The following is a 27,028-nucleotide window of genomic DNA, read 5'->3' on the forward strand; positions in this document are numbered from 1 at the left end:
ACCCATGACATCACCGTGGGAGTAAGGTTTTCACACAGGAATGTTGAGGAGGTGCAAATATAACTGGTGAGTTAGCCTCTCCCCGAAGTGGGCACAGTTTAGAACTAAGAGAAAATGCCTTGTCTTGTGACTCCTCCCTGTTGGGAAAGAAAATCTTGGACTTCTTTGCGAAGGGAGAAATGGCACCACAATAATAGCAGAGAGTTTCAATAATCCACACAATAATAGATTGTTCATCCAGACAGAAGACCAAAAGATTCTTGGGTGAAACCATTATTTTAACTATTTAATATTTAAAGATGGCGTTTCACTGTCTGCTGAATTCCACTCTTTTGGTGAGAACACAGTTGTAATTCCTATCATTATTCCCCTACATGTATGTAAATAAAGGACATCTTTTCTCTAGTTGCTTTCAAGATTTGTTTTTTAATATATAGCGTGTGCAGTTTGACCATGATATGTGTGTTATTTATGTATGTTTATTCATCTTACAATTTACTGAACTTCTTTGGGTTGGATGTTTATGTTTTTTCACCAGCTTTGGGAAATTTTGACCTAGTGTTTCTTCAAAAATTTTGCCATCATTCTCTTTCTCCTTTTCCTATGGGCCTCCAATTAGATGATTATTAGACTATTTTACATTGCTCTAATATCACTGATCACTAAAATTCTTTTTCTTCAGGCCCAAATGCAGTTTCAATGACCTACTTATCTGTATTATACCAATATCACATTGTCATAACTACTATGTATTTACTTTTTTGGAACCAGGGATTGAACTCAAGTCTACCTGCATGCTGGGCAAGCACTCTACCACCAAGTTACATCCCTAACCTACTATACATTTATCATATAGGGCAAATTTCTGCACTTCCTTCATTTGATCAAAAACATCTTGGGTCTTCCCATTTTCATATTCCATATAAATTTAGCATAGACCAATTAAGTTCCATAGAGCACATCATTGGGATTTTAATTAGCTTTGCAATGAATTTAACGTCAAGGGCTTAGCTTTAAATAAATAACGCTTTATAATCTTTTTTTTTTTTTTTTGGTACTGGGGATTGAACTCGGGATCTTGCGCTTGTGAGGCAGGCGCTGGAACCACTGAGCTAAATCCCCGGCCCCTATAATCTTTTCATTAAGGTAGCTTTTGTATTTCTTTGCTCCTGTAATTATCTTTTTTTTTTAAATTGTTTTTTTTTTTGAGATAGGGCCTCACTGTGTAACCCAGCTGGCCTCGAACTCACAGAGATCCTCCTTCCCCAGCCTCCCTCCGGAGTGCTGGGATCAGAGGCATGCCTCACCTCGCCCAGCTAGAAAGTACATTTTCTAACTCGGAAACGCAGTATGAATCTTTCTTTTTTTTTTTTTTTAAACTCAGCAAGGTTGCTGGATTATAATTTGGGTAGTAGATTTGTCTTGCATTTTCTGGGTATGCCATCAGCATTCTCTTTAGGTTATGCATTTAAAATTGTTTTAATTAAGTTACGCAATCAGCTCTAAAAGTAAAAACATTAAAAAGCTTTGTGGTAACACTTCCCCTGACCCCTAGTGGGGTTTTTTCCCCTAACCTCTAGTTTTAACCACACATCTCACAAGTAATCGCTATTATTAATTTTCATATGTATTTTCCCAGGGTTTTTGTACTTACACGAGCAAATAAAATTTAAGTTCTTTTTACTCTCTTTTAGTAGCAAAATACACAGTTCCGCACTTAGCGTTTCTCCTTAACTAGCCCTGGAAAACTGTTTTGACACGGGGGTGGAGGGCGGGACCAGTGAGCGGCGCGGCTAGAGCGGCCGGAAGCGGCTTTGTGTCCGCGCGGGGGCCGTCGGTCCGGGACGACTGTTGAGTCCGGGGTCGAAGGCGCCGGCTGGCCCCCGTCTGTCGGAGACAGGACTGGCATTGTGTGCATCGGAGGCCGAGGCAGGTGGTGCCCAGGTCCCCGAGAAGGAGCGAGAGTCAGCTTGACTGTCCTGGTCCCCTCAGTCGGGGTCCCTCGGGCGCGCGGTCCCGGAGGCAACCTTGACAGTGGGAGCCACTGCATTTGCTTCTCCGGGACACACGGTCAGTTCCAGCCCTTCATCTGCGGTACTGGACACGAACCAGACTTTGAAATCTGGTCGCTTGGTTGGCATATGGCCCGTAGCAGTTACTGCCCGTGTGAGTTTTTGGCCAGTCCTTTAATCTCTGTGCCTTATTTTTTTTCCCGTACCGGGGATCGAACTCAGGAGCTTGTGCTTGCCAGGAAGGCGCGAGGCCACTGAGCTAAATCCCCGACCCTGTGCCTTATTTTATTGCTTTGTAAATGGGGAGTAGGCTATCACCTCATTCGCTGTGTTGTAAAGATTAAATAAGTTGATATGTGTAAGGCACTTAAAATAGTACCAGACACAGAGCACAATTTAATGATTTTCTGTTATTAACTGTGACAGCACATTATTTTCAGTAAGTAATCTTAGTGACTGTCTTTTGTTGCAGTGTTATTCATCAGTGGTCTCTATAACGGTTTCTGTATTTTAGGAGGGAAAAATAAGATACCCTGAAGAAGAGCCTGACCCAAAGCAAAGACTCAAACTGGTTATGTGGAGATGCTGAATCTCCCAAAGGCTTTAAAACTTGGGGATACCTTTCCTTTGGCTGGAGACTCAGGACGAGCAGAGAGGTTTGTAACGGTGAAAAGGACTTATAACAGAACACGGGCTACTCTTAATTAAAATTGAGGAAGGCCAGGGAACTATACTCTTAGCTGGTATTAATGCAGTACCTTCTACATGCTAGGTAGTGTTCTAATAACGTTATACTTAAATTTACTTGAGTGCTCACAACACCCTTATTTACTGTCACCATCTCTTTTAGATGAGGAAGTGAGGGTAGAGATCTGCAAGTTACCAAGCTCTTCCTGCTATTAGGTAGCCAAGCCAGAATTATAAGCCCAGGAAGCCAGGCTTCAGTGTCTGTGTACCTAACCAGACTATGATGGGGCATTGCAAAAAAACCAAACCAAACTGAAGGAAAGCACAAGAGAAGACCTGTGAGATTCTGAAACGGGCACCAACATCAGTCTGGCGCCTGAGAAGGAGCCATGGAAATAGTAACGAGGGAGCTTCTCTAGTTACTTCTGCAGGAGCAGTCTTGGTGCCTTGTTCATGGTTTACTGCCTACAGTGTGTTGAAGGTTGAACCAGAGGTGAAAACTGGAGTCCTGTCAGAAGGGCTTTCTCTGAAGGAGGCCGGTCTTGAAGAAGAGGGAAGAGTAGCAGGTGGTTAGCGGGCAGGGTGTAGGTAAGGACCAGAAGCAGCTGCTGCACTCTTCCGGGTCAGCACTTGGTGGTATGTTCTGATTTTTTATTTTTCTGAGAGAAACTAAACCCTTTCCAGCCCAAGTAGGGAACCCCTGCTTCCAGTTAGTTGAATTTGTCACTTCAGGCAATTGTTTGTATAAGCCTCACGTGAGTGCATCTAGTATTTAAAAACTTAGTCCTTTTCTTTTGGTACAGGACCTACCATGTTTTCTAGACATCCTAAATGTGGTGTCTTGCTCACAGGGGAGACTTACTGTTTGTGTCCTATTGCTGCCTGACAATTTGCCAGCCATTTACAGCTTGAACAAGACCTACTCATTATTCCAGTTCTGAAGGCCAGAAGCCAGGAAGGCTCAGCTGAGCTGTTTGGGGTTTTCTGGTTGAGGTCAAGCTGCTGGTAGCGCTGAGCTGTCATCTGCAGGCTGTGGGATGGAGCTGCACTGAGCTCGGTGGTGGAATTAAGGTCCCTGTGATCAGGCTGCTTAGCCTGACAAGATACCAAGTCATATTCAAAGTCCTAGGGATGAGGGCAGCAAATCTTTGGGGTCCTGTCTGAATGCACCCAGAGACCACAGAGCTAAAGGATCACTCAGAGCCATCTGTGGAGGGGGGCTTCCTAGAAAGGCCAGGAAATAGCCTGGGTCTTCCAGTCTCACCGACTCAAGTGAGTTAGGGGCGAAGGGCTGCCTAGACTCACACCCTGGGACTATGTGGAGGGAACGTATTGGTGAAGTTCAGGTTTGTGGCTGTGCAGAAAATGATGCCACAGAGGCACTTGAACATGGAGAAGAAATCTGCGCAGCTGCTCCCTGTTAAGTCCTCCGGCTCCTGGGCTGCACAGGAGGAGCAGTTGACAAGCTTAGTGACTGACAGTGATTTTCACCTTTCTGGCCTCTCGTGCAGAAACACCACTCTCACCTCAGTGAGGCTGGCAGCAAACGATGGCTAGGGAACCGAGTGAAGCCACAGCTCTGGATGCCCGTTCTGCAGAGGACCAAATGGGACTTCTGGTTGTGAAGGTGGAGGAGGAAGAGGCCTCTGCCGGGGTGGAGGAGAACAATGTGCCAGGCCCAGAGTGTGCCCGCTTGTGTTTCTGCGCCTTCCGCTACCCTGAGGCTGCTGGCCCTCAAGAGGCCCTGGGCCGGCTCCGAGAGCTCTGCCATCAGTGGCTGCAGCCAAAGACCCACAGCAAGGAGCAGATCCTGGAGCTGCTGGTGCTGGAGCAGTTCCTGGCCGTCCTGCCTGAGGAGCTGCAGGCCTGGCTGCGCACACAGCACCCAGGGAGTGGGGAAGAAGCTGCAGCACTGCTAGAGTTTTTGGAGGAACAGCTGGAGGAGTTGCCACTGCAGGTAGAAAAAACAGGTTTAGTATCTGACAGCTGTGGTTTGTGCCTTCCTGAGACTTCATGGTTGGAGTGAAAGCATTCCTCTATGGACCATGAACCTTTTTGTTGTTTTTTTGGTACCCGCGATCGAACTCGGGACCTTGCACTTTCAAGGGAGGCGGCGGAACCACTGAGCTAAATCCCAGGCCCTACCATGAACCTCTTTGGAAGTGAGGCAGAGTAGTCTGGATCCATTCTCAGAATGCTGTTTTTACACACATAAAGGAAAATATGAAGGATTGCAAAGAACGTAATCCTATTAAACTTCAGTTAGGAAGGTATTAAACAACTTTGTGATAAAGCTAGATAAGTGCTTTTTTATTGATGCACTGAATAATAATACTGAATAACAAGACCTAAAGATAAGACTAATAACTGGTCATTTCAAAGTGCTGATAAAGGTGAATGATTCTGGAGATACTGTCCAGTTTTAAAGTGCTGTGGAAATGTATGCAGTTTCTCTTGGTGAGAAAGTCCTGGGACTGCTTATGCTACTTTGGTTTGTTGCTTCCATTCATAATTGAAGGAAAGCTACATTTTTCTTAGATGAAAATAAGACTGGTTATTTTCCTAAATCTGTGAACCACTGGTTTTGAACCTCTGGTAAAAAATGGGCTGGATTTCCCTCCATCTTTTCTGATTTATGAGTCTGGTCCCTCTTTGTGTCATGCAATGTCCTAGTGCAACTTCCCTCAGTGACACAGGGCCAGGCCTCCAAATAAGTGACCAGGACACCAGGGTTCTCCACTTGAATCGATTGCACTGAGTTCTGTAACAATGAAGTCATTTTGAATCTCTTCACTTTGTTCTTTATAAAGAATGAGGGACGTTCTGAGCTGCACTTGGGAAAGTAGCTTGAAAAGTATAATTTAATCATGTCTGTAGACAGAAACCTGAATGTGTTAAGGACATCCCATATGCCAGGCCCTCTGTTCGGGATCTCACATACTGTGATCCTAGTTTCCCCAAGCACTGTAAGTTATCCTCACTTTTCAGATAAGGAAAATATTAGTATTTTTTAAGAATTTCCTGCCACTTTCCAAAAGGTTTTCATAAAAGCACAAATGTGTACAGAGAGGGAACACAGTGGTGTAGAGCGTGGACTCCAGAGTCATCCTGCTGAGCTGCCAAGCTGGCATTGTCACTTGTTAGCTGAGAGACTGAGTCAACTGCTTAAACTCAGCCTGTTTCCCAAACATCAAACCCAGATAATAACATCACACAGCACTGTCTGCATTGAATTAGTTAATATACCTAAACTCTTATGAACAGTGCCTGGGAACAGAAAGTGCTTACACATAGCTTGGTGGATAAATAAAAGTAAATGAATGTCTTCTAGGACCCAGATGATGAGGGACAAGCACTTCTGTGTTGCAAGGTGGGACTGGTGACAGCGGCCCAGTGGTCTCAGAGCAGCCAAATCCAGGCAGGGAAGCCTCTGCTCAAGCATGAATCTCGATGCTCGTGGCCCTCACAAGAAACAGGTGAATATTCTCTCCTGGCCGGTCTGAGTTCTACAGGCCTCACCCAATTTTACCGAAGGGTGGTCTGGAAGATCTGCTGATGTTACTTTATGTGCCTATCACTGATCAACTCTACTTTGAGACTGAGACTAAAAGAGAAATTGGTAACACAGTGGTGAAGTGCCTTCCTGACCAAGCTTAGCCACAGTAAGTAAGATGTCACCAGGACTTGGATTTGGAAGGATTTGGTTCTCCATTCTTTCGACGTGAAATTGTGGAGCCTCCCTCATGATAGCCAGTGTGGTTGGCACTGAGGATGGAGCCTCCATGGAGCTTCCACTCTGTGCAGAAGATGCCAGAGGGACACATTAGTAACAGTTTTAGATAGCAGTGACTCCTAAGAAGAAAACACAATTTATAATGTCAGCCACAATATCGAACAGTTGTAGGATGACTGCAATTTAAATGACACAAATCTGCTAACCTTAGGTCTGTTATTATAATAGCATGATACTCACTTGGTAGGAAAGGACTGTCACTGGCTGACCTCTCCTGTGCCCCAAACACGTGTGTAAGTCCTTGAGACCCATGGCATTGGGACACCCAGCCAACATGCAGTCTTCATTTTTCAGCAGAGGTTCTAGCCTGTGTCTAGCCTGTGTTTGCCTCCTATAAAGAGGCCTACAGTTCATTTTGACTTTTCTCTCTTGAATCTCTCTCAAGTCTACGCAAACAGACTCCCATTCCTGCCTTTCTGGGTCCAGCACTGACTGACTTCTTTTAATTTTTTCAAAACCAAGGCAGAATGTCCCCTCACAGCTCCTAAAGACACACTGAGCAAAAATCCTCCTCTCCCCTAGGAACATTCACAGGAGCTTCTAATGACAAAGTTTTTTGTTTTAATTCATTTTACCATTCCACACAAGTATGCTTCTTTCTTCATAGTTTTTACATCTTTGCAGAACACAACAGATGTCTTCGGGCTCAGGGATTGGAGCCAGTGGGATTGGGCACATTAGGAGCACTCTGTACAAACTTGTGTGGCAAAATTGATCGAGTTTTTGAACTCAGATTCCCTAAGGCAGGGAGGCTGATGCCAGGGGAGATCTCATCTGGGACTTTTTTCCTACTAGTTGCCTGGGGAGGCAGCTGCAGAGAAGATGCAGTGGCAGCTGACAGGCTTCCCCCAGAGTCCCAGGTAGGCTGTGTCTCCTCCCTTCCTCAGTGCCCTTACTACTGTACTGTTTCCTGCGAAGCTACTGCCCTGCCCACCCTACCTCTGTCCCCATCCTGGATCCTCAACCCCAATCCTGAGGGACGTGAATTTTCTCTTTTAAATCAAAGTTGCTTATCACCAGCTTCATGGCAGTATACTTATGTGGTTGGTCCAGTTTTAAGACTGGCTTGCAGAATTGTCTGTGTTTCCCAGATGCTACTCACTCCGTCTCTTTGGTCATCTTCTGTTGCTTTAGAGGTTGCTGAAAATGGAAGACATGGCCCTGACTCTCTCCCCTGGGAGGACACAGCTAGGGCCTTCTCAGGTGAACCTTTGCAGAAATGAAAGGCAGCAGAGCTGTGGCCAGCCTGGCTCCCTGGGTAAGACTGAGGGGCACTGGTTCTCCTGAGGGGTCTCAGCATGCTTTGCAGTGAGGACCTCCTGGCCCTGGTAGCCTGTCAGTACTGTTGGTGCCCATTGCGTATGGATTCAGAACCACCATTTTTGAAACTACCAGGTTCTTAAGTCTCTGATCTTGTTTTCTCATGTGCCTTCCCATGTTCTAGTCAGAGTGGGATGAAGCAGCTAAGAAGCCTAGCACAGATCTGGCTCAGAGAAGATGCACAACAAATGTTAATTTCTGGGCTGGGGCTGGGGCACAGTATTAGAGTGCTTGCCTAGCATATATTTCTGCCCCTTCCCTTCCTGTCCCAATAGGTGTTCTCTTTGGAGACCCTACATCTCCCTAGGTACAGTTCAAGATAATCCCTTATCTTTGGTCACTGGCCAAGTTCTGCCTTTCTACCCTGATGTTTCTTATGTAACACTTCAGAAACCCTTCCACTTGCCCCGTTTACTGCCACCTTCTGCTCAGTCCTTTCAGTATCTAAGCTCAGTGCATGGCCCTGCCCTACTGTTCTCAGTGCTTAGCAGCCCCTCCCCAAACCAGCACCATTGTGTCCTCAGCACAGTCCCTGGCCTCGTCCCCCCACTCCCTCCGTTCCCAGCTGTACCTTCTCCCAGTGGCCCTGTCCCATTCTCAGGTCTCTTCCGCTCAGCACCCCGTGGCCTCCTTTATTCTCATTCTCATTCCTGCACTTCAGTCCTCCCTGGCATGCAGAGACCCCTGCAATTCTTGTCTCCCTGGTGCTCATCAGAGCTTTCCTCCCACATAGGGCATAATCCACCCTCGTTGACCTTTGTTGTTTCAGGTGGTGAAATGCAGGCTAAGATCAGGGGCTTGTCTCCAGCTGAGGAGCATCCAGGACAAGATCCTGGGCGGACTCCCTGCCACCTGGGTGAGGACACTGCCCAGGATCCTGCTTGTGCTGAAGCTGGCAAACAGGAAGACAGGTTACAAAGAAAGCAGAAAAATGCTCCAGCGAGCAGGCGGCATGTTTGCTATGAATGTGGAAAGAGTTTTGCTCAAAGTTCAGGTCTGACCAAGCACAGGAGGATCCACACCGGAGAGAAACCCTACGACTGTGAAGACTGTGGGAAGACCTTCATCGGGAGCTCTGCCCTGGTCATTCACCAGAGTCCACACAGGAGAGAAGCCATATGAGTGTGAAGAGTGTGGGAAGGCCTTTAGTCACAGCTCAGACCTTATCAAACACCAGAGAACACACACGGGAGAGAAGCCCTACGAGTGTGAGGACTGTGGGAAAACCTTCAGCCAGAGCTGCAGCCTCCTTGAACATCACAGAATTCACACTGGGGAGAAGCCATACCAGTGCACCATGTGTGGCAAAGCCTTTAGGCGGAGTTCACATCTCCAGAGACACCAGAGGATCCATCGTGACAGAAATGAACAGGAGCTTTGGCTTGGAGAGGCCTCAGAAGGTCAGGCTAGAATGGAAAGTCAATGGGAAAATGTCGAAACTCCTGTGTCTTATAAATGTAATGAGTGTGAAAGAAGTTTCACTCAGAAAATAGGACTTATTGAACATCAAAAAATCCACACTGGTGACAAATCCTATCAGTGTGATGCATGTGGAAAAGGCTTCACACGAACTTCATACTTCACTCAACATCAGAGGAGTCATGTAGGCAAAAAAAAACTTCTGTCACAGTGACTCATTGTATGCATAGCAAAGTTGGTGCTCATTTGTCTTTAAACTGAAGCTCCCTGGAGCCTTGCTGCCTACAGAATTTGTTGGGGTTTTTTTGCTGAAATACTTTTATGGGTACATTTTAGGTATATAATACATTTACAATTATCATTGGGTGCTTGTACCTGTACATGATGTAGCTTGGTTCTTATTTTTTCCCCATTAACTGTGCACCCTTCACCCCTCCACCCTTCCCTATTTACATACTTCGTTTCCATTTTTTTTTCCTTTTCTCATAATTTTTCCTTTCCATTCTTTCCTTTCCCCATCTTCTCCCACCACCCCTACCCCTTTGGACCTTTTCCTATTTCAAAGTATCAATTATTGGTTATTAATCCTTTTAGTCCTTATTTACACTCTCAGTTTCTCATACTAGAGAAACTATTCAGTATTTACACGTGTGTCCTATTTATTTCACTTAAGAGTATGGCCTCAATATGCATCCATTTAGCTATAAATGACTCTAGTTTTTCGTTCTTTATGGCTGAGTAGTACTCCATTTTATAAAAGAACCACATCTTCTTTATCCAGTTTCCAGTTGAAGGGCACTTGGGCTGTTTCCAAGCTTTAGCTGTTACAAACTGTGCCGCAATAAACATGGGTACACATATATCTTTGTGGTATGGTTCTTTTAATTCTTTGGGGAAGATACCCAGCAGGGGAATAGCTGGGTCAAATGGGATCTCTAGTCCTAGTTCTTTGAGGTATCTCCATACTGATTTCCATAGTGGTTGCACCAGTCTGCACTCCCACCAACAATGGAGAAGGGTTCCTTTCTCTCCACACCCCTGCCAGCATTTGTTACTGGTTGATTTCTTGATAGCAGCCATTCTTTCTGGGGTGAGGTGGAATCTCAGTGTTGTTTTCATCTGCATCTCTCGAATGACCAGTAATGTTGAACATTTTTTCATGTTTATTTGCTGCTTTTACTTCTTTGAGAAATGTCTGTTCATTTCAGATGCCCATTTTTGAATTGGATCTTTGAATTTGGGAGGTCTGATTTTTTTCAGTTCTTTATATATTCTAGATAGTAGCCCTTTGTCTGAGTTACAGCTGCTAAAAATTTTTTCCCACATTGTAGGTTGTCTGTTAGCTCTGTTGGTGGTTTCTCTTGCAGTGTAGAAGCTTTCTAATAAGATGAAATCCCAGTTGTTGATTCTTTGTGCTAGTTCCTGTGCTATTGAGGCTTTGTTCATAAAGTCTTTTCCTATGTCAATGTCTTCAAGAGTTCTACCTAACTTATCTTTCAGCAAGTTAGTGTTTCTGTATTAATATTTAGATCTTTAATCCACTTAGATCTCAGTTTAGTGCATGGTGATAGATATGGGTCTAGTTTTAATCTCTGACAGGTTGAAATCCAGTTTTTCCAACACCATTTATTAAATAGGCTATCTTTCCTCCAATGAGGGTGGTTGGGTCCTTGGTCAAAGATGAGGTGGCTGAGTATGTCTGAAGTTGTTTCTGCGTCTTCTAATCTATTCCACTGATCCTCGGGTCTGTTTCTTTGCCAGTACCATGCTGTTTTTATCACAGTACCTTTGTAGTATAGCTTCAGGTTGGGTATTGTGATACCCCCAGCCATGTCTCTGTTGCCCAGAATTGCTTTTGCTATTCTAGGTCTCTTCTGGTTCCAAATGAATATTTGGATTGTTTTCTCTAGCTCTGTGAAGTATATTGTTGGAATTTCAATCGGCATTGCATTAAATCTATATAGCAGTTTTGGAACTATGGCCATTTTCACTATATTGATTCTTCCTACCCAGGAACAAGGGATGTCTTTCCATTTTCTTATATCCTGCTCAGTCTCCTTTTTCAGGGTGCTGTAATTTTCAGTGTAGAGGTCTTTTGCTTCCTTTGTTAGGTTGATTCCTAGATATTTCATTTTTTTGGATGCTATTGTAAAAGGAATTATTTCCCAAATTTCTCTCTCAATGAGTCTGCTATTTATGTATAAGAAGGCTATTGTTTTTTGAGTGTTGACCTTATATCCAGCTACTCTACTGAATCTGTCAATTAAGTCTAGAAGCCTTTTGGTAGAGTTCTTTGGGTCTTCTATGTAAAGCAGCATATCATCAGCAAATAATGAGAATTTAACTTCTTCTTTTCCTATCTTTATTCCTTTTATTTCTTTCTCTTTTCTAATTGGTGTGGCTAATGTTTCCAGAACTATATTGAACGGGAGTGGTGATAGTGGGCATCCTTGTCTTGTTCCTGATTTTAGCATGAAAGTTTTCAGTTTTTGACCATTTAGTATGATGTTGGCTATTGGTTTTTCATAGATAGCCTTAATCAGGTTGAGATAAAGACCTTCTATTTCAATTTTCTGTAGAGTTTTGCCTACAGAATTTGAGTTGGGGTTTTATTTGTATGTATTTGTGTGTATCTGAGATGAATTATTGTCTACATTTTAGAAGGTGATTGGAACAGAACTGAGTTCCTAGTAGGCTATGGGAGAGTTTTTTTTTTTTTTTTTTTGGTACTGGGGATCGAACTTGGGTCCTTGTGCTTACGCAGCAGGCGATGAAACCACTGAGCTAAATCCCCAGCCTATGGGAGAGTTTTTTGGAAGACCTGAGTATTTTCTTCTCACCCACTGGAACTAAATGGGCCTCTAGTTTTGCTGGTTTGCTAGTTTCCATCAGCCTGCACTTTATGATGTCCTACTACTGCTGTGTCTATACTTTCTGACTGTGGTGATCCCACAGTTGATTGGGTTCATGAAGTTTTATGACCCCACTGTGCCTTGTATAAACATTTATTAAATGAACTAGTGAGGTGATCCACATAACTCTCAAAATCTGATGTTCTAGACTTTTGTGGAACTTCCCATCAAGGCCAATTTGCTTCTGTCCAAAAAACTGAGGTTTTGGATTCTGAGTTAATCTATTGCATTTTTTGCCACATAAATAGGATTGATAGGGTGGGATGAAGGTGGGGTAACTTTGACAGAATTCAGTTTTCTTTCCTAGCAATTCTATGTAGAATGCCTTAAACAGCTCCATCACTGAATCATTATCAAGAATTCCACTATTTTTTCTCTGATGTTAATTGTGCTATTCTTGAGGGAGAAAGTTTTTCCTGTTCATTTGGTTGGAAAATCAGTTACAACGGTAGAATAAAATGATTCATTTTCTGAGGTTAAGCATCTTTGCTCTTGCCTTTTAATTCTCTTGTGCCTAACCAAGAGCCCCTCAAAGCTGTAGACACTGTACTGCCTCATCTCCTGTGCCAGCAAGTACTGTGTAGTAAACTTCTAGGTTTATGGTTCCTCCAAGTCAGTGGATTTGTACCAAATAATATTTAAACCAAGGGTCACACTTTAAAAATGACAATTTTAGTGTTTGACAGTCTTGATCTTCTTACATCTTGATTCCCAAATGACCTGTATGGAAACAGTTCCTTTATGACAAGAACTTTTATCATTAACTCCTTGGGGAATTTACTTTGTCCTTAAATATGCATTTTAGACCCTTCCACCCTTCCTTCCTTCCTTCCTTCCTTCTTTCCCTTTTTTCTTTTCCTTCTTCCTCCTCCTCCTCTTCTCCTCTTTCTCCTCCTTCCTCTTCTTCCCACCACACCCCCTGGTGCTCTTGATAGTCCAAATTTCAGTCTTGTGAATTTAGGTGAGAAAACCTAGTTTTTTAGTCTGTACTAGAGTAGTAGTCTTTAATATGTATCTTTGAAATGGAGTTGTTAAAAAAAGTATTTCAGGATGACTATTTTCTTACAGACTTTTTCGCTAATGTATCACTTACAGAAATATGTTTTCATTATTGCATTTACTCACATTTTTCACTTAGTTTCTGGCACTAGCAATCAAACTTTCTGGAATTCAGATATAAGAAGGTGTTATAGTTATACTTCACAAGTAAGGGTTTTGCCATTGTGAAATATTTTCTCTTCCTAACTGTATTTTGCTTATTGGGAGTTGTCATCATCCAAAATCCTTTGTATCTATCCAAGTCCCTATTTTTATGCCAATTTTCCAAGCTTGATACGTCAGAGTTTTCAGGGTGCTAGTAGACACAAAATCCTAATGTAAACTATTTGTATTACATTAATAAAACAGTATCGTTATTTTGAGTGACTTCTTTAATCAATGAAAATGCATCACTTCCAAACTTTCTAAATAAAAAATATTGGGCAAAGTAACAGAAACAAGTGGCACATGCCTATAATCTCAGCACTCAGGGAGGCTGAAGAGGAGGATTGCAAGTTCAAACCTATCATGATCAACTTGGTTATACTCTGTCTCAGGAGAGAAAGTCTGGGGATGTAGCTTCCTAAAAGTCCTTGGGTGCAATCCCTAGTACTGAAAGCACTTGTAGCAAGGAATTAGTACCTATGATTCTGGAAATGTCCTAAGTTCTGTATTCTATAAGCTCGAGACCCAAGAAGAGCCAGTGGTGTGAGCTTCATTGTTTTTTTTTTTTTTTTGTATCGGGGATTGAAATCAGGACCTTGTGCTTACCAGGCAGGTTTTTATTCACAAAATATAAGCAAAACTTACATTCCTTTTTGGTTGAGACTTTTCTCTCCCAATAATTTTATATGGATGCACTTGAATGTATCAATAATAAAACATGTTAAAATGAAAACATTTAAAAATTTACAAATACAAAGCAGTACTTTATAAGAGCTTATAACATTCATCACTGTAAAAAATACTTTGTTTGAACTGAATATAAAGTGAGTTCTGTTATGTTATTTTATAGAATTACCTTTCTCTTTTCCAGTTCTGATTTCCCTTTGACTCTGGAATATTCAGAATGTCTGCTGGATTTTTCGCATCATCTCTCAGCACCATTCTGATACCTAGTTTCATCACTTTTAGAGCTTGCATGTTTTCTAGTCTTTTCCCTTCACTTTGATCTATCTCTTCTAGAATTTTCACTGTCCCGATTTTGGAGTCTGTAATTCTCATTTTCTGAAAAATAATTTCTTCTCTCACCTCTCTTCTTTTTTGGATCACTATGCATATTTTGCCAATCCCTATGCATTTCTTGGTCTTGGTCATTCCCAACCCTACTGTTAACTATTTCCTTCAGATGCTTCTGTCTGATGTGTGTTTTGTTAAGTCTTCCTTAAAAACCCAATTATTTACACAAATCTATTTCACTAAGGACTAATCCTTTGCTGATGTTCAAATTTAAACTGTTCTGTGTCTGTTTCAGAAAACCATTAAGTCACTTGTATAGTTTCTTCTAGTTTTTCAAGTACTCTCGTAGTACCAGTTGGTTCAAAATACTGCTTTGTTTCAAAGCATGCAGTTTAGATGTGTCTTCACTGATGATGGGAACATGTTCGTTATGTTCCTGAGCTGTCAGGTCACTTTCACTGTCAGAGAGTGTACACAGGAGAGTGTCATTTTCATAGGTTGGAAAATAATATTCCAGTTGATCCCATGTCTTTCAGGAAGTAATGAAGTGTGTTTAGTGTCTTCCATGTGAACCCTTAAATCTGCTTTGGAACTGAACTTCACACAGCAGCCATAACATCTACATTGGTGAATTTGCCTTCAAATGAAATTGACCAGTTTTAACTTGATAGAAATGTAATCCAAGTTCTGATTTTATTTTTACAAGATCAAATTCATGTGCATCCTCCATGTGAACATAAGAGTTTCTCAATTGTTTCTGCTTGCTTTTCACAGAAGAGACAGACAGCAGAGGCAGGGTGTTCTTCACAATCAGACCAGTCATCTTCCTGATGGTCGAGCAACTCCTGATCATCCTCCAACTGAACTTCTTCCCATGATTTTCCAAGTTCCAAATAATTAATGACAGGGCCAGGGATTTAGCTCAGTGGTTTCACCGCCTGGTGCACCAGCGCAAGGACCGGAGTTCGATCCCCGGTACCAAAAAGAAAAAACCAAATAATTAATGACATAAAATCGGTCATATTCTTTATTGTTTGGATTGATTCTACAATGCTGCTTTTTTCTCATGTGATCTTTAAGTGTGTTTTTTGTCCTTGAAGGTCTTCTCACAGTATAGGCACTGCAAATTGTCAAGTTTCTTCTGTAATGTACAGAGAAATTCATTGCAGTTTACAATGTTGTCTAGCCATCCAATGTTGAAAGCATGTTCTCTGGCCATGTGGTTCAAAAGAACAGATCTGTTTCCAAGGAATTCCTCACTGCAAAACATACAAACGCCATGAAAAGTGGTATCATTCCACTCTTGCTGCTGTTGTTCCAGAATTTCCTTCTCATACACTTCCAAAATCTCTTCCTTCCCCTTCAGAAAGATCATGAAAATCCTGTACAACAGTATCTGAAGCAGTGCAAAGACCTTGGAGCAAAAGGGCCCACCGTGTCAGTCTCTGTTTCTGAAGCTCTTCTCTAAGAATTCTATCTTCTGGTAAAACATCACATAATAATAAATAATTTTCTTGTTCTTCAAATGGAGCTGTGGAATTAATTCTTATCACACTGCAAAAATCTGTGATAGGCTGTTCAGTGAACCTTTTCCTCCAATATAAAATGTACCTCTAGGGCCTGGGGATTTAGCTCAGTGGTTTCACGGCCTGCCGTGCAAGCACAAGGACCGGAGTTCAATCCCCAGTACCAAAAAAAAAAAAAATGTACCTCTGGAATTCAGCAACCAACTTAACATCAGCAATGACAATCTTATGCTCAATAATCATGTGCTTCAGAAGTTTTGTCTTGTTCAGCTGCAGGAAAATGCTCTTCACAGAAAATACAAGGCACAGATGGAGAACCTACTGAAGTAGTGGGGCCACCTGGACCTTCTGGCAGGGAGAGCGGCTCTAGGGTACAACGCTTACTGTCTCAAATTCCAAGAGACATGAAGTCTTGCTTGAAAATTCTCACATTTGTGCAAAATCTGAATATACTCATTGGCCAGATCGGATAGACGACTACAGTAGCTTCCTAAGCAACAGCCAAGACCCCGCTATGGCTTCTGTCAACCTCTTCCTCCATTCCGGCAGCAGCCCCCTGGGGCTTGGGAGCAGCCAGGACTCCTCCTGGGATCTTTCCAATTTTGATCTTTGAATTTTGACTGCTCTGTTTTTCTGACCTTCTTTCTCTCTCGGCTCTTGTTCCCTAGTTCCTTTGTTGCGCTCTTCTTTCTTCCTGTCTCCTGTCATTTGTTTGTTAGTTCCTGACAGATTTATCTCTATCTTTACTTCAGGTCTTCCCTTCTCTCTTCTTCCTCATATCTTTAGCTGAGGCAGAGCTATAACTACTGACTTCAAATCTGAACTGCTCTCACTGCTGTCAGAATCAGAGTTGGAGGACTCAGACTCTGAAGGGGACGACGCTGCAGATGAAAGTGCATCCATTTAAAATTATTCCACTCACTAACCTAAAATCAAAATGGGCCAAAGATCTAAATATTAAAACAGAAATACTAAATCTGCTGGAAGAGAGACTAGGAAGAACACCTGAGGACATAGGAGTAGGCAGAGATTTCATGAACAAAACCCAAATCGCATGAGAAATATTACAAAGAATGGACAACTAGGACCTCATCTTATTAAAAAGCTTTCGCACAGCAAGAGAAACCACCAACAGAGTGAAGAGACAACCCACACAGTGGGAAAAAATTTTTACCAGCTATTCAGATAAAGGACTATTATCTGGAATCTATAAAGAACTAAAAAAAAATCAAACTCCCCAAATTTAAAGACCCAGTGCAAAAATGGGCATCTGAAATAAAAAGATACTTCTTAGATAAAGAATTAGAAACAGCAAATAAATATATGAAAAAATGTTCAACATCACTGGTCATTTGAGAGATGCAAATTAAAACAATGCTGGGCTGGGAATTTAGCTCAGTGGTTCCGCTGCCTGCCTCGAAAGTGCAAGGTCACAAGTTCATTCCCCAGCACCAGAAAAAAAAAAAGAAAGAAAGAAAAAGAAGCCACTTGAAACAATGCTGAGATTCCATCTCACTCCAGAAAGAATGGCTGCTATCAAGAAATCAACCAGGGCCGGAGATATAGCTCAGTGGTTCTGCCACCTGCCTTGTAAGCACAAGGACCCAAGTTCGATCACTAGTACCAAAAAATAAAATAATAAAATAAAATAAAATAAGAAATCAACCAAAAACAAATGCTGGAGGGGCTGTGGGGAAAAAGGAACCCTTCTCCACTGCTGGTGGGAGTGCAGACTGGTGCAACCACTGTGGAAATCAGTATGGAGATACCTCAAAGAACTAGGACTAGAGGTCCCATTTGACCCAGCTATACCTCTTGTTGGTATCTTCCTGAAAGAATTAAAAGCATCATACCACAGCAATATATGCACACCCATGTTTATTGCGGCACAGTTTGTAATAGCTAAAGCTTGGAAACAGCCCAAATGTCCATCAACTGACGAGTGGATAAAGAAGATGTGGGGTTTTTTTATACAACCGAGTACTACTCTGGCATAAAGGATGAGCTTCAGACATTGACAGCTAAATGGATGGACCTTGAAACCATACTCTTAAGTAAAATAAATCGGACACACATTTGAATAGTGCATCATTTCTCTGGTGTGAGAAACTGAATGTGGAAATAAGGACTGAGGTGTATAATGGATGTTGGAAAATGGGAAGAAAGTGTTCAAGTGGGAAGGGGAACGGGAGGAGGCAGGGAGAAAGGAGGAAAGGACAAGAAAAAAATGAAAATAGAAGGAAAAAGTGGAAACAAAGCTTTTGTGCATGGGGAGGGGAGGGGGCTTGAGGGTTGGAATGGGATAAAAAAAAATCAATTAATTAAATTTTATTTTTGTTTTGTTTTGGTACCAGGGATTGAACTCAGGCCCTTGCACTTGCCAGGCAGGTGCGGTGCTGCTGAGCTAAAGCCCGGGCCTAAATTTTAAAAAATAAACTTAAAAAAATTTATAACTTTTTTCTTTGGCTTTTACTTTTTGGTGTATTCTTCCTTCTATATATTACTGCCCACACTCTTATCTCATTATTTAACGCTATTCTCACCACTCTTTTACGAGCGTGTCTATTTGTGCTACACTTACTCACTTCTTTTTTCCCCCAATACAGTTTTTAGAGAGTAAGGGAGCTCTTCCCTGTTCATTTATACCCCTCCTACATTTACCCGCTCTCCTTGTCTGATGTCTTTCCCTTGAGTTTTTTGTTCTTTTCTCATTCTCACAGGAAGAGGGTCTCAGCAGATTTACTTGGGAAAGTCCCCAATAAAGAAGGAATGAGGTATCTGGGCTAGAAATGCAGACACATCTATTGGCATGGCTGACCAGGGGTCAGGGGCCAGGGCTACAATTCTCTTCCAGGATTATACTGTACTGGCTCTGCCACAGGTCTGGTGTAGGGAGGGTAGCTTTCCTTCATGAGGGGTAAGGCCTTTGTAATGCCCTGCAGTTAGCCTGAAACATCACATGAAGAAATGTGGCCTCGAATCTGACTCCTCAGGTAGGTGATTTGTTCCACTGGAGCCCAAAACATAATGCAAAGCTATGACAATAAGAAAAACATGGGTTTGGATGCAGGGCTAGCCAACTGATATCATAGAACACGATAGTCAAATCCGAAACAGATCCATTCCTTTATGGGAAATTAATATATAGCAAACTGGCAGTGTAGGAGCCAACTAGTATCATGGAACATGATAGCAAAATCAGAAATAGATCTATTCCTGTATGGTCAATTAACATACAGTAAACTGGCAGTGTAGAACAGTGGGCAAAAAATAGTCTTTTTTACAAGTGATGCAGGATCAACTGAATATGCATATGGACAAACAATGAAATCTGACTCTACATATTCATGTACAGCAATAGATTTCAAATAGATTACAGATATAAATGGGAAAGCATATTATATTTTTTAAATTATAGAGATTATCTTCATGATTTCAGGGTAGAAAGAACTCTTCATAAGACACACAAAATAAGACACATCCACAAAAATGAAAATACTGATAAGCTGAAATAGATTACAATTAAAAAACGGATACTGAAGAAAAGACACTCTTAATAGAATACAGTAAATCTATATTTTATTAGGAGATAGTATTTGCATTCCCTGTGAGAAGGGCTCATCCAGAATATGTAAATAACTCCTATGTCATGTATGAGAATTGAATGGGGACATCCCAGAAGAATGATGGCAATACGTAAGCAGGAGGCCAGCCTACCCTTCGTCTAAGAGGTGGAACCTCATCCTGCAAAGTTACCGGCTGCATATACAACAGTAGCCTACGTAAGAGCTGCCCTGTCTTTGCAGTTGTAGGCACACCTAGCAGGATATGTAGGAATGCAAGAGTCCCACTGAGGAACGACTCCCCCAACAATAGTACGCTGAGTCACAGTATAAAATGCACTTTGTACTGCACAGTGTTGAAAAACACTGCCATAGAGAACATGTTTCATCATGGTAGCAAACAATGTATTTCACAGTCTGGCCATGGTGATACTACGTCCTTATGTGCAGTGTATGATCAGTCATTGAAAATTTTCTTTTTTCCTCCAGATGTACTGTGCTTTCGCGCATGCTATTCTCATTGTACCTTCCTTCATTCTTTTTCATAGGGCTTAAGAACTCATCCCTTTAACCCCACTTCAAGCTTTCATCCTCCTCTGAAACCTTCCCAACTGTCTCATGAGTACTTGTCACATCTTTTTTAGTGCCAAATACTGTACAAATCCAGTGGCTTTATCATTGTAATTATTGTTTTCTATCTAGTCTGTTTTCTCTGTCCCCCAAAAGACTGGAAGCCCCTTGAGACTAGGCTGCTTGGTTTCATTTATTTTTGAATCTAGTATCTGGCACAAGGCTTGACCAAAAACAGTCATTAATATCTGAATTTCAACTCAGAAGGAATAGCCACGTATATACTCTGAACCCCTCACACTGAATTCTTCAATAAAGGAAATTTCTCTTTCCAGAATGTCTGCTCTTTTAAAGTCTTCAGAATACTTACCACTAACTGCTTAGTATTTATAGTTGTGCTGGTTTGGGTGAGATGGGTCATTACTTCAGTGGTGATCCCAGAAGAGTATTCTTCACCCAAAGAACTATCTCTAAATCTCCATCCTAGTAACAAACCAAGATAGGAGGTGTCAGAAAGGTAAATACTGAAGACTATAGGAACGGAGCCAGGCTTGGTGGTGCACTGTAATCCCAGTGCATAGGAGGCTGAAGTAGGAAGACTGTAAACTTGAGGCCAGCCTGGGATACATAGTGAGATCTTGACTTAAAAACCCAGAGTATAGATATGGGGGTGATGGCACATCAAGGAGAAACCACAGCCTCCTCTGATTGCAACAGGCAGGAAGCACAGCAAAGAAATTCACACTTTCAAAGGAGCAAAGCAAGGATAACCTCCTGGTGCTCTGCTGAGGCCCTTCAAACCTGCCTGTAAGTATGTGCCTAATTTTTTCTAACATGCTCATGTTCTAAATGAGGTTCTCTCTCTTCAACTTGAGATCCAGCTGGGGATGTAGCTCCGTGGTGGAATACTTGCTTAACATGTGTGAGGGCCTGGATTTGATCTCCAGCACTGAAAACAAAAAACTTGAGCTCCAGAACCATGAATTCTCTGCCTTCAACACTCATATTCAGGCCTAATGTGACTTGTTTTGTTTGTTACCAGGGATCGAGGCCTAATGGGACGTGGATAGGGTGGTAGCACTACCCCAACACCAAGACTTCCTAATGTGCTTTCTTACATGTATCCGTAGCCTCAGCACCTGGTAATCACGGCTGGTTCACAGTTTCATGGTGACCTGCCTGAAGTGCTGACACAGTTCCTCTATGAGGTATAAACATCATTTCACCTTGCCAGAGTGTTACCTGCCACCTGATCAGTGTGGATGAAAACAACCTGCAATTTCTATCAATTGGTATTTATTTAGAATCTCACCTGAATTAAGTTTCAAAGATCAAAAAAATTTCAGGATTTTTAACCAGGAATGAGAAATCATAGTTAAAATAGGAAAAAAAAAAATCCATAAAGTAATTTTAAAGTCCAAATTTCTTGCCTGAGTTTCACATACAGTTTGGGGATTATAGTAAGGAAATCAGGCTATGGCCTGGTAGATAGCTCGTCTGGGATTCCAAAAGACAGTAACAAAAACATGTTCCAAACTAAGCTCATTAAATTTCTATTGCCTTCCAAATCTGAGCTCTCCTCGTTGCTATTAGGTGTGATGCCTCACAAAGTCATTTAAGTAAATCCTTGAAAGTCATCCTAAAGCCAATGCCAACTCCAATCAAAGCTGTATCCTCTTGTCTTTCTTTGAAACAGGGTCTCACTATATAATTAAGGCTGGCCTTGAACTCATGGTGATTCTCCTGCCCCAGCCTCCTGAGTGCTGGGACAACTGGCATGCACCACCATGCCTGGATTTCTTGCAGGTGGCAGCACCACTGAGCTAAATCCTCTGTCCCCTCCTGTCTTTCTAACTGGTCCTCATACCTAGCCTCACATCTCTAAGCCTTTGCATATGCCACACCACACCCAGAAAGATACTCAAGGAAAGGATAAGGTGTCAGAAACAGTAGAAGCTCCTTTCGACGTTATTTTTGTTTTGGTTAAGGAATTTCAGGCAAGTTCAAGAGTTTTTTTGGTCAGCAAGTCAAGAAGGCTGGGGCTTTTTATTTACTTACTTATTTTTTGGTTTTTGAGACAAGTTTCACTATGTAGTTCAGGCTGGTCTTGAACTCACTATGTACCCCAGGCTGGCCTCAAACTCACAACAATCTTCTTGCCTCAGCCTCCCAAGTGTTGGGATCACAGGCGTGTGTCACCACACCTGGGTAGGGTGAGGGGCTTATTAAGAAAAAAACTAGTTTTTTAATAGTAAAACATCTACTGGGATTTCTACCCGGAGATATTCTGCCTTCTGCCAAGAGGTCACTCATGTAGCTAATCATCCCTGAAAACAAAGAAGTCCATCAAAAGCAAAGCTAGACCAGCAGGTCACTATTTTCAGAATCAACGAGGATGCATGGTCACTCTCTCATCAAACAACATTTGCTTCCAATTTGAAAATTTAATGCTTCATCTGTAAGTCTGGTAGCAATAAAAATAAAGGCTTGCACAAAGAGAAATAAATACAACATTAGAATTATCAGCTCTTACTAAACCAACACAAGCTACATTCTGAAGTATGATTTTTGAATGGCTTTACCTGGAAAGTTGTCAGACTGCATTCTCAGAAGTTATCTTACAGCCATCGACATTCTGCTCATGGAGTCACTTTTAGTGACTTCTTACTTCTTCACTATTCCAAGGGATGAAATGTCAACTAAAGCATTTATGTTTTATTGTACTTTACTTTTGACAGTAACTTCAGATGTAAGATGAGGCTTCTCAGTATCTTCACTCATACATCACAGATGACACTTTCCTTTAGCATGTATTTTCTGGTGCTTAGTAAGATTTGAGCTTCCACGGAAGGCTTTTCCACACTCATCACACTCATATGGTTTTTCTCCAGTGTGGATTCTCTGGTGATGAATAAGAGTTGAGATCTGACTGAATGCTTTTCCACACTCTCCACACTCATAGGGCTTTTCTCCAGAGTGAATCCTCTGATGGTTAATGAGGGCTGAGTTCACATAGAAGGCTTTCCCACCCTCCTTACACTCATACGGCTTCTCACCAGTGTGGATTCTCTGATGCTTGATAAGGTCTGAGCTCACACTAAATGCTTTGCCACACTCACTGCAGTCATAGGGCTTCTCTCCATTGTGGATTCTCTGATGTATAATCAGGTGTGCCCTCACACTGAAGGCTTTCTTACACTCATTGCAAGTATAGGGCTTTTCCCCAGTGTGGATTCTTTCATGTACAGTGAGAGTTGAGCGCACACTGAAAGCTTTTCCACATTTATCACACTCATAGGGTTTCTCTCCTGTGTGGATTCTCTGATGTCGAACAAGGCCTGAGCTTTGGGCAAACTTTTTTCCACATTCACCACATTTATATTGTCTTTCTTCTGTAGGCCTGCCTTCAGGCTTTTTAAATTGGTCCTCAAACAGAAAGAACTTTTCATATTCAGGAATCTGTAAAGAATTTCCATTACATTTGCTGGAGAACTTTTGGTGTGAGTTCATCCTTATAAAAATCTTCCCTTTAAAGTTGAAACCTCGTTTACAACTCTGGTCTTGATTCCTGAAATAAACAGATCTTTCAAATGTATTTCTCGCTGCTAAATCAATATAACATAATACAGACTTAACTAGGGGCTTTCAAACACGTTCAGTAATCTTGTGACACATCAATCATCTAAAGACAAGATAAAATGTTTTCATTCAGCTTGTACTAAGACACATTAACATTGCAGAACTACTGCAATGAACATCTAACTCTCTTAGATATTTAAGCCTATCTTCTATAAAGGTATCTTAAAAAGATCCTGGAATATAAATAAATATTAAAAAGTCATGAGGGCTGGGTATGTAGCTCAGTGGTAGAGCACTTGCCTAGGATGCATAGGCCGTGGGTTTGAACCCTAGCACCAGAAGAAAATATACTTCCTACTTTAGAAGACTTTTTATCATATTTAAATTAGAAAATCATAGAAATTCAATACTTTGCAGATATGGTAGATGAAGTAGTATGAGAACAGAGAATGTACAAGGACAGAAATTTAGCTCTGAAGTTTTAAATGACAATATCATTGGCAGGTATGTTTTACAACTGACTGGTGTCCACACTACTTGAACTAGAAGAGATGTGAAGTAAAAAATGCAGTTCTTTTGCTGCTGTAGCAGCTGCTAGAGCAGCTGACTGCTACTATGATAAAACGGTATCTTAGCAACAGGAAAGTCCTCTCTTTTGCAGTCGTGACAGAGGAAACCTTTCACTGGGTCCCACCAGTTCATTGCTCTATAGTTCAGACCCATGCACGAACTTGGGTGACTGCTGCCATTCTCTTACCCCTGGGAACAAACTCAATTTTGTCTCCAAACTTGATAAATTTGCTCTAAACTGAAATTACTATTATTGCCTCTCTCTGACCTTTTCCACGTTAGAAATCTCAACATGATAAACTGTCAGTCTGCACCCCTCATGTGGTCAAAACGGCATTTCACCTCTGTGCTCTTCCTCCCCAAACCCCATAATGCAGTGCGACGACAACAACAGTAACAACCAGCACCCCATATAACCCCAAAACAAAAACAAACCCAGTGAAATCCCAACTGAGTGACAGTTTACAAACAAAACCCTAGAACAGTGCAAGGGAGAACATAGGACCCAGGACCAAGTGAAAACCAGGTCTCCACTCGTTCTGATGGAACTCAGCCCGGTAAGAAATGTGAGTGGGCCACTGCTGCGAAGAGGGGCTAAGGAGCCTGGGCCGAGTGCGCGGTGCTGGACCTACAGCTGGCTGCCTCTACGGAGCAGGAAGGGACGGGGACGAGGGCAGGGGAGAGAGGACAGGAGCAAAGGGGACACGAGCCATAAGGAACTGGAGGGAGGAGGGTTAGCAGGCTGAAGCCTCTCCACCCCACGCCCATCCAGGCAGTTAGGACTGCGCGCACCTGTGAACTGCGACCAGGGACGGGCGGAGAGCTGGGCCGAAAGCTAGAGCGAACAGCCAACTTCCGGAGTCCGGCGAACGCACCTGGTGATCGCTCTAGGATCCCGGAGGGTTCCCTCTCACTGGCCCCTCCTGAACCAACAGAAGTGCAGGCGTGGAAGGAAGGATTTCATTTACCCTGTGGAAGGCATCGTGTGCCTTTTATGTCTGTCGACCCTTCTGTCGACCCTACAGGGCAGACATTAAAGCCGTCCTCATATATAAACTGATTAACATACATTTTCTTTTCTTTCTTTCTTTTTGGTACCGGGGATCGAACTTGGGACCTCGTGCTTGCGAGGCGGGCAGCGGCACCACTGAGCTAAATCCCCGGCCCTAACATACATTTTCTAAGGTGAGACAACTAATGAAACAGCCGAGGTGACGTGTGAACCCCTGAGACTGCTGCCTCTCTCAGTGGGTAAGGGATTAGGATTTAGAGCCTAATCTCAAATTAATTCATAAATTTAACACCATTCCAATAAAAATATCCATTTTTTACAAGCAGATTTTAGGATTTACATAGAAAAACAATGCCTGTAAAAAATGAAAAAGAAAACGGTCACTTGAATGGGGACCTGTCCTGAGGATTTTAAATAAAACATAACCGTGTCTCCAGGCAAATGGTACAGAATAGAAAGTCCTGCAATAGACACCATCACAGGCAGAAACTTATCGTGTAATAGAGGCAGCAAATATGAAAAGATGAGTAGACTCTTCAGTAAATGTATGGGGAAAGTGGATGATCATCCAGAAAGACATTAAATTGGACTTCTACGTCACTCTACATACTAGGAAGTATTTTCAACAAATCAAAGTTGTGAATACTAAAAAATAAAACCGTAGAAGTATCAGATGGAAGTGTAAGCAGTGTCTTTTATAACCTCACTGTAGAAAAATCTAATGATGAGCCCAAACCCAGAGGCCATAAATTTAAAAACTGATAAATCTGACCCATAGAATACCCATAAAATTAAAATTCCTGCAAAATAAAAACACTTTAAGTAAAAATCAAAGACAAAAAATTAGGAACATATTAAGAACGTATCTCAGACAACGGGCAATAAACATGGAGCACCTGAACAATAAAAACTGTGGGAAAGATAGAGCTGAGTTGGATTTTCCCTGTTCCAACCTCTTAGCAGTCTGAAGCATTCAGGACATCCTGATTCCACTAAGTAGTAGTGTTTTGTTTTGTTTTGTTTTTTTAAAGGCTTGGGCTGGGGATGTAGCTCAACCATACAGCACTTGCTAGAAGCTGTGAGTTCAAACCTTACCAGTGAAGGGGATAGAGAAGGGGACAGTCTTTAGGTCCCTTATTTCCAGAGAATCCCAGAATTCCAAAGCTTAATGTTTACATCTATCAAGTAGAAAAAAGAATCTGTTTAACTGACTTTTTGATGGTGTATTCCTGGGTGGCAATGGAGAGATAATTATTCTTCCTCTGCTCCCTGAGCTGGGAGTTTTTGGGCAGGTTATTTTCCATGTGCAAGTGTTGGGACCCAGAAAAAAAAGATTAAACATACGAATTTATAATGGAATTATTATAAAAACAAATAAATTAAAAAGCAGAACAGGTCATCCCCAGGAGGTAAGGCAAGGAAGATATAATAACAATGAGTATCTGGATTGGACTTCTGTGTATCAGGTATGTTTATGTAATCCTCTTACCAGCTCTGGGCAAATGGTTTTATCATCCTCATTTACACATGAGGAAATAAAAGAAACAAAGATTATGGGAGCTGGCCAAAATCACAAGTAGTCTGACTTCAGGCTGAAGAGTAGGGAAGAGAGCCAGAGGAATCTTTAAGGCACTACAAGTTTTAAGGTAATTTTAAAAATACCTCTTCTTTCCCATCTGATAACTGGGTCCATCCACCTCCTCAATGTTTAGCTACTTCCTCGAAGACAACCTGGTATTCCCACTCCTCCACCAGTGCTGCTCCCAGTACCACAACTGATGCTCCGCAGGTGGGATGGTCAGGAACTGGCTTCGGCCAACGTCAACAGAGTTCATGGAGCCAGCTCAG

General features: G+C 42.1%; 2 protein-coding genes and 2 pseudogenes across 7 annotated transcripts; 1 reads left to right on the forward strand and 3 right to left on the reverse strand.

Annotated features, from left to right (window-relative positions):
* The first annotated feature begins 4,248 nt into the window (after positions 1 to 4,248).
* Positions 4,249 to 13,564, forward strand: LOC101716597 (zinc finger protein with KRAB and SCAN domains 4-like). The gene is given in 6 exon segments (XM_013073183.3): positions 4,249 to 4,656; positions 6,031 to 6,175; positions 7,288 to 7,352; positions 7,627 to 7,750; positions 8,582 to 8,903; positions 8,905 to 13,564. Coding segments are annotated over 6 exon segments (1,605 nt in total). The 3' UTR covers positions 9,446 to 13,564.
* LOC106009624 (uncharacterized) lies at positions 6,175 to 27,028 on the reverse strand. 4 transcript variants are annotated; one of them, XM_087181112.1, is made up of 4 exons: positions 26,843 to 27,028; positions 22,602 to 23,587; positions 20,390 to 20,502; positions 6,175 to 6,551 (listed from the first exon to the last, which is right to left on the reverse strand). In XM_087181112.1, the coding sequence occupies exons 1-2, from the start codon at positions 26,854 to 26,856 to the stop codon at positions 22,804 to 22,806; spliced, it is 798 nt and encodes a 265-aa protein (XP_087037238.1). In that variant the 5' UTR covers positions 26,857 to 27,028; the 3' UTR covers positions 6,175 to 6,551; positions 20,390 to 20,502; positions 22,602 to 22,803. The 4 variants fall into 4 exon arrangements, with proteins under 4 accessions (XP_087037238.1, XP_087037239.1, XP_087037237.1 ...); XM_087181113.1 differs by lacking the exon at positions 6,175 to 6,551 and adding an exon at positions 15,273 to 15,619; XM_087181111.1 differs by lacking the exon at positions 6,175 to 6,551 and having other exon boundaries at positions 16,543 to 20,502.
* LOC101696368 (zinc finger protein 277 pseudogene) lies at positions 9,530 to 15,265 on the reverse strand (annotated as a pseudogene). The gene has a single exon (XR_015439627.1). The product of XR_015439627.1 is annotated as a zinc finger protein 277 pseudogene (transcript).
* LOC147826144 (zinc finger protein 277-like) lies at positions 15,692 to 22,653 on the reverse strand (annotated as a pseudogene). The gene is made up of 3 exons (XR_015439628.1): positions 22,642 to 22,653; positions 16,071 to 16,550; positions 15,692 to 15,971 (listed from the first exon to the last, which is right to left on the reverse strand). The product of XR_015439628.1 is annotated as a zinc finger protein 277-like (transcript).

Source organism: Heterocephalus glaber, unplaced genomic scaffold (genome assembly GCF_053883595.1).
Source record: "Heterocephalus glaber isolate CG9 unplaced genomic scaffold, H.glaber_assembly_v1.0 deba00001472, whole genome shotgun sequence".
Lineage (NCBI taxonomy): Eukaryota > Metazoa > Chordata > Mammalia > Rodentia > Bathyergidae > Heterocephalus > Heterocephalus glaber.